At 33.7% G+C, this 7,503-nt stretch overlaps 1 protein-coding gene across 1 annotated transcript; it reads right to left on the bottom strand.

Annotated features, from left to right (window-relative positions):
* Nucleotides 1-5,308: 5,308 nt before the first annotated feature.
* LOC134245718 (uncharacterized) lies at nucleotides 5,309-6,178 on the bottom strand. The gene has a single exon (XM_062727978.1). The coding sequence runs from the start codon at nucleotides 6,176-6,178 to the stop codon at nucleotides 5,309-5,311; it is 870 nt and encodes a 289-aa protein (XP_062583962.1).
* Between the last annotated feature and the right edge of the window lie 1,325 nt (nucleotides 6,179-7,503).

Below are 7,503 nucleotides of genomic sequence, written 5' to 3'. Positions count from 1 at the left end.
TTGTTTCATCTCATAAAGGATCATTTTTGTCATCCTATACTGATACTCGAGTGCCCGTACATCATGTCTGCACCCAGCCATATAAGACAATTCCCGTCTTTGTCATTAATGGGTACGTCGACAGAGTTGCAATCACACATCAGGATGTTTGATAGTGCGTCTGTACAAATCCTGCATGGAAAAAATGGGAGTCTCTCGAATGAAAGTGCCCAAGAGACCGAAAGACTTCCCGATGGTCTGGAACAACAACGGCGCCATTATCTTCACAATGTAAGGGTCTTGTATATGACACAAATATAGTTCCATTTCTATTCTCTGTTATATACGGGGCTATTATAAATTTTCTTTTACACCGGTCTGTATTGGACATTTTTGGTTTTTCTCCTTTGCTGGTGTATCAGTTTATTTATTTCCGAAGGAAAGCGTTGGCTTCCGAAGGAAAGTGTTTAGTTATATCTCCATTGAGCTGTAGACACATTGTGGTCTCCAAGGGTATGATTTCTCTATAAATGTTGACTCTGTTGTGGTGTCTTGTGATAGTTTGTAAATGTTAACATTTTGATTTATGTAAATGAATTTCTTTTCTCTGGTATCTCTATTTACACAAGTACCAATATTTATGTAAATGAATTCTTTTCTCTGGTCCCTGTATGTACACCAGTACCAATAATTATGTAAATGAGTTGCTTTTCTCTGGTTACTGTATGTACACCAGTACCAATATTTATGTAAATGAGTTTCTTTTCTCTGGTCACTCTACGTACACCAGTACCAATATTTATGTAAATGAGTTCCTTTTCTCTGGTTACTGTATGTACACCAGTACCAATATTTATATAAATGAGTTTTTTCTCTGGCCAGTGGATGTACAGCAGTACCAATATTTATGTAAATTAGTTCCTTTTCTCCGGTCACTGTATGTACACCAATACCAATATTTATGTAAATGAGTTCCTTTTCTCTGGTCACTTTATGTACACCAGTACTAATATTAATGTAAATGAGTTCCTTTTCTATGGTCACTCTATGTACACCAGTACCAATGTTTATGTAAATAAGTTTCTTTCCTTTGGCCCCTGTATGTACACAAGAACCAATATTTATGTAAATGAGTTCCTTTTCTCTGGTTCCTGTATGTACACCAGTACCAATATTTATGTAAATGATTTTCTTTTCTCTGGTCCCTGTATGTACACCAGAACAAATATTTATGTAAATGAGTTCCTTTTCTCTGGTCACTCTATGTACACCAGTACCAATATTTATGTAAATGAGTTTCTTTCCTCTGGTCCCTGTATGTACACCAGAACCAATGTTTATGTAAATGATTTCCTTTTCTCTGGTCCCTGTATGTATACACCAGTACCAATATTTATGTAAATGAGTTTCTTTCTCTGGTCCCTGTATGTACACCAGAACCAATATTCATTTAAATGAGTTCCTTTTCTCTTGTCACTCTATGTACACCAGTACCAATATTTGTAGCTGCCAGTTGGTGCAGTCTATTATCAGTTATATTTGTCGAGATTAAGCTATTTTTATCACTAACCCAGATTTTGTTCGGTAATTTAAGGGAAAGAACGAGTGCACTTATGGGCCCCATGTAAAACATGAAAAAATAAAGAATCAAATAAATCAACTTTTTTCATTTCAAGTTATCAATTGATATATATACCATACGATTCAATAATTTTTACCACTGAAAATCATGAATATACAAAGAGCAAAGCCATACAATGTGGTAGGGGTCAGCCGACATTCGTGATTTCCTATAGTTAATCGAGAAGTGTCATTCATTTCTAAGCCCTTCTTTAACATGAGCCTAACGTTGTGCAAACTTGTGCGAATGATAAAAGATGCTTTATATATTTATAAAATATTAAAAATGTATAAAAAGTTAAAAGTAGAATATTTTTTTTTAAATACTGATAGTCACCTGAGTTCTACCCAAGTTAACATTCCCCAAGGGTGATCACTGCAAAGCCAGTCTTTCTATTATTAAATTCGTGCTGCTTAGAGAAGATTGTATGTATTTGGTTTTAGAAACACTCGGGGAAGGAAGGATACGGAGATAACAGACAGTATTCAACACTAGGGGGTAAAGAGATTCAGTGTCGTTTATAAAAGTGTCAACATTGTTATCGTTCATGCAAGACAATGAGACCTTAATAAAATCTACTTAATACTCTTTTTTATTTCCAAAATTCAAAGAAACTAATATAAATACTTATTTTTTTAATACAAGCGTGCAATGAAGTTGAGTTCCTTTATATCGCTTCGGGCATCTACACAACCTCATTCGATTTTTTAAAATGCAAAACAGAAAAAAAGTATTAATCGGTAAACGCACCCATCGATGATCCGTCATCAGATTGTTCAAATGTCTCCACCCTCGATTTAAATAAACGAAACTCAAAGTGGATTCGGTACGACTTTTCCGGATCTGGGTATATATATAGGCATCTAAAATATTCCATTGTTTTATACGTTTGCTGATTTAGATTATGCTTAAAATGATTTTTTGATTAGAAATATCCAATACTGTTTAACTATTACCAAAGGAGAACGATTCGGTATTATATTCTTTAAAAAAATCGGCCCAGAAATAGGGTCCATAAAGTATTGCTTAAGTGCACTTACCCTTTGACAGTACTGTTGTGATATCTGTCACATTATAAATTTTTGAATCTCATATTTGAACATTTTCAGGAGAGACTCATTTCCTATTTTCATTTTCCTTATATTTGTTGTATTTCCCTATTAAGCAAATCATCTCTTTCTTAAATTCATTTATTTTAGGACTATAAAACTTCTTAGCCATAAAAGGGATCCGACTGGTCTGTTTGATAACTTCAAATTCCTGTTCATATTTCATCATTTTTTTAATATGTTCTTGTAAAATTTGAAATTTTGATGAGACTAATTGACAATTTAATTTAGTAGATTCCATCCGCATTTTTATCAATATTATTTTTTACTTTATGAGCCTGTTTTGTCATTTATAACATGATTTGGATGTTCCTTTTGATTGATTGACTGATTGCTTGATTGTATGTTGTTTAACGTCCCTCTCGAGAATTTTTCATTCATATGGTGCCGCCACGACTTGCCGGTGGAGAGCTACAAAGTTTGTCCTATACTCGGCATTCAGGGCCTTTGAGCAGTGAGGGATCTTTTTCATGCCAGCACCTACTGTTGATTGACTCCTTATTTCGCGACTCTAGGAGCAGACGCTCTAACCACTGCGCCACGCGGGCGACGTTTTCTTTTGAAGTTAAATTTCTTTTGATCCATCAAAAAACTAGCTCAGTTGACTTTGCTTCGGTCATACATTAATAACTAAGGAACATAAAATAAATTATAATTCTAAAATCAATGTAACATTTAAAGTGTTACATGATTGCTAGTACAAGTAACACACTGCAAATATTTTGGTAAGTATTTAATTAGAATGTAAAAATGAACTTTTATATTTACTGTAGAAGTACATTTTATCGGGTGGTATTAATTTACGCTATGTTTGTGGTCACAAATTTTCCGCGGAAATTTGTCCCATTGAACTTAATATTTTAATAAAGGCGTACATAAAGAGTCTTAAGGTATCCGCGTAATGTTCAATCAGCGGATTGAACAGAAATAGAGATTCCGCTGATTTAAGACCCCGTGGAAAAAGTACGTCTACAGTATTCAATAATTATTAAAATTTTATGGATTATGTCTGGTTTATTATTTTACAACGTATAGGGAAAATTTAATATGAATATCTATAAATGTCGATAAAAAAGAATACAGAATATAAAGGGAAAAATACATACATTGTATTGCTTAAATCTGACAAAATACAAATCCAATTGCAATAATAATTCTACAGATTATGTCTGAAGTATTATATAACATGTTGAAGAAAATATATTAGGAATACCTATAAATGTCTGAAAAAAATAATACAGAATATAATGAAACTAGTGCTAATTGTAACGGGAACCGTTACAGATGTTCCCCAAACGCTCCCCAAATCCCTTTCGGTGCCATATTCCCTGTAAGCTTCATTAAATACGACAAACTCTTTGCATTTTTGACTTTAACAACGTTTTTCCAGAAGGATACCAATTATATTCAATTTTTAGCATTGCACCCAAGCGCATGTGAATGCATGTGCGTTATGACCATATCATCTTGTCTTTCAAGAGTAGTTTTAGATATACTCGTTTCAAATACAAGCACGTGCGTGCACGTGCATGATGATCATACCTTCTTGTAGGAGTCCCTTACATCTATCTATGTTCTAAATCCCATCCTGTTTGGTTGAAAAACAAGGGAGTTATAGCCATTTAAAGTTTCAGCCAATCAGATTGCAGCACACGTGCATGCGCGTGATTTCATGATTTTTTTTAATATCATTTTTTAGGATATCCTAATACATGACTATATTTTAAATTTCAAAGAATTTCGTCAAAAAACAAAGGAGAAATAGCAATTTAAAGTTTCAGCCAATCAAATTGCAGCACACGTGCATGCGCGTGATTTCATGATATTTTTTCTATATCATTTTGTAGGATATCCCAATGCATGACTATACTTTAAATTTCAAAGAATTTCGTCAAAAAACAAAGGAGATATAGCCATTTAAAGTTTCAGCCAATCAGCTTGCAGCACACGCACATGCTTTCATGAAAATTCTTATATATCATGCGGTAGATCATTATAATGTAGGACTATGTTCAAAATTTCAAAGGATTATCACAAGAAACAAGAAAGTTATTGATACTTTAGTTTCAGCCAATCAGATCGAAGCGCACGTGCATGCGCGTGAGATCTTGCTATTTTGACCATGCTATCTTGTCTATACTACTAATGTATCCTTACATTGTGAGTTTCAAAAAATTTCATCAAAAAATAGAAAAGTTACGGCAATATCCATTATATTGGTAATTTCACCTAATGCACGTGCGCGCTCTTGCAAGCACGTGCGCGCAAAATGACCTTTGTTTGGCAACTCTACATAACATGCCTACTAACCCTAAAAAGGTTTCACCTAAGTCGGATGTGTAGTTTACAAGATCACTCGTGAACAAAATTTTCCCAGGAAGAAGAAAAATAATAAGAATAATAAGAATAATAGGAAACAGAGTAAAAACAATATGTTCCCCAACTTCGTTTGGGGAACATAATAAAACATTCATTATACTGCTTAAAATCTGACAAAATATATATCCAATTGTAATTGTATCCACTATTTTCTCAAATCGTATTCTAAATAATAAATATTCTCTATATTATTATGTCAGATCCTGTTCTTTAATCAATTTTAATAGTAATTCTTTCTGTTAATGCATCTGTATAAAAATATTTCACCCATACTTGATTCAACCAATAAGCAGTGGTTAATGTCATCATAGGCAAGACTCCATGGTGGCATGATGTCTGGGGAAGTCAAGAGATACATAAGAAAATGTTCATCTTTGTCAATCAATTGTACGGTGCCTGAGTTGTGATCACAAACCACAATTTTTGATAGTCCGTCTGTGCAAATCCCACAAGGAAAAAATGATTGGCTCTCGAATGGAGGTCCGTTGTAGGAGAACCGAAAGATTCCCTGACGGTCCGTTACGACGACAACACCATTATCATCACTATGTGAAGATCTTTTATCGGACACAATAACATCTCCGTTACTGTTTTCTGTTATGTATGCAGGACAATTATAAATTTTCTCTTTACGCCTTTTGTATTGGACAGTTTGTATCTGTAATATTTTGCTATCGTATCGGTTTACTCTGTCCTCCGTATGAAAATGCTGGTTTATTTTGGATTCTGTTTGATAGTCTTTATCATATTTACCAGAACCAACCAATAGATCTCCATTTAAAGTGGAGCTGTAAACACAGAGTGGCCTCCATGGATCTGATTTTAATATAATTGTTGATACGGTTGTGTTGTCTCGTGAAAGTTTGCAGATGTTCTCATTTATATTTATGTAAATAAGTTCTTTTTCGTTGGTCACTGTATGTACACCCGTTCCAATATCTGTAACTGCCAGCGAATGTAGCGATGACATGAAGGGAGTTGTGCTTGCCAGGACCAGTCTGTTTTTATCGCTTATCCAGATTTTGTTTGGTAATCCAAGGGAAATACTAGTATGACGAATCCGATCGCGATCTTCATCGATCTCTAACATGTCTATCACAATTATAGATTCGTGAAACATATCAATTTCGAGCATTATTTCCAGGAGAAAGTCATTTTTTTACTTGCCTCTTCCCTATCTCTTTCTGTTGGATATTTCCTATTTTAAAAACAACTCAAATCCTCATTAATTCCATCCAGTTTAGGAACTTGAAACCTCTTAAAGCATGAAAGGAATCCTACTGGTCTGTTTGATATCTGTTCAAATCTATGTTCATATTTCATTATTTTTTTTTAAATGTCGCTTTCGCTACTGATAAATTAATGAGATTATTTGAGAGTTTAATTTAGTACATTCCTTTCGCATTTTTTTATCGATAAAATTCTCTGAGCTTTTCTTTTCATTTTTTACCATGATTTCGAATGATTCCGCTTGATGTTTTTCTGTTTTCTGGTCAGATTTTATATCCGCTAAGATAGCCATACTATGAGGAAGTGTCTCGCCTCGGAGGTGAATAATTCTGTCATTGTTCTGTTCTCTGCACACCTTGTAAAATGATTCTATATTCTGTGTTTCATGTTGTTGGTGTTCATTACATTTGACACAAATTGGATTTTTACAAGACAGACACCAGCGGTCATATTTTTTGTCTGGATGTCTTTTACATGCCTCTGATATCATGACTCCATTCTTATATTGACTTATTATTCCATCATGGTAAATAGTGTCCAGATCTATTACATGTTACTCCTTACAAGAAGCACAAAGGTCTCTATTACATGTGTTGCAGTAGAATTCTATCTTCCAGTGAAATGGATCACAAATTGGTAGCTTTAACATTGCTGTATAATGTATATTCACAATTCTTATTTTTAACTCAGGCTTAACGTTTGGGCGAAATTTGATGGTAACAATCACTGATCATGCCTTAAAGTCCATTTACACAATACAGACTATTAGCAGAGCAAACACACACCTTTAAATCAGAAGTTGTAACAGCTGACATCATTGGACAAACGGAAAATTCTGATGAAAACTAAGTCTGATGTAACATATGAAGATAATGAACATCAATCTTAACTGTCCGAGGATCAACTTATAGATGATACCAAACTTTCCAAAATTTTCAAAAGGAAACTGACTAAATTTTTTTTTCTTATAATCTAGGTCATAGTAGAGGGGTGTTTGAAAACAGGTTATTCGGAAATATAATTCAAAATACATGTTCATGAGCAAATAAATTGAAAACTTTCACGCCATTTTTTTTATCTTTCTATGTCAAGAAATAGTTCTGTTTTATTGATCGTAAAGGTAATACGTTATCTTTAATCTTTACTAGTAAATCAATATCAAACAAGTTGCATACTTTACCTTTA

The sequence above is a fragment of the Saccostrea cucullata genome, unplaced genomic scaffold, assembly GCF_032062105.1.
Source record: "Saccostrea cucullata isolate Sc308-1 unplaced genomic scaffold, CSIRO_AGI_Scuc_v1 ctg4825, whole genome shotgun sequence".
Lineage (NCBI taxonomy): Eukaryota > Metazoa > Mollusca > Bivalvia > Ostreida > Ostreidae > Saccostrea > Saccostrea cuccullata.
The sequence above is the reverse complement of the archived record's forward strand: the minus strand, read 5'-3'. Positions and strand labels throughout refer to the sequence as shown.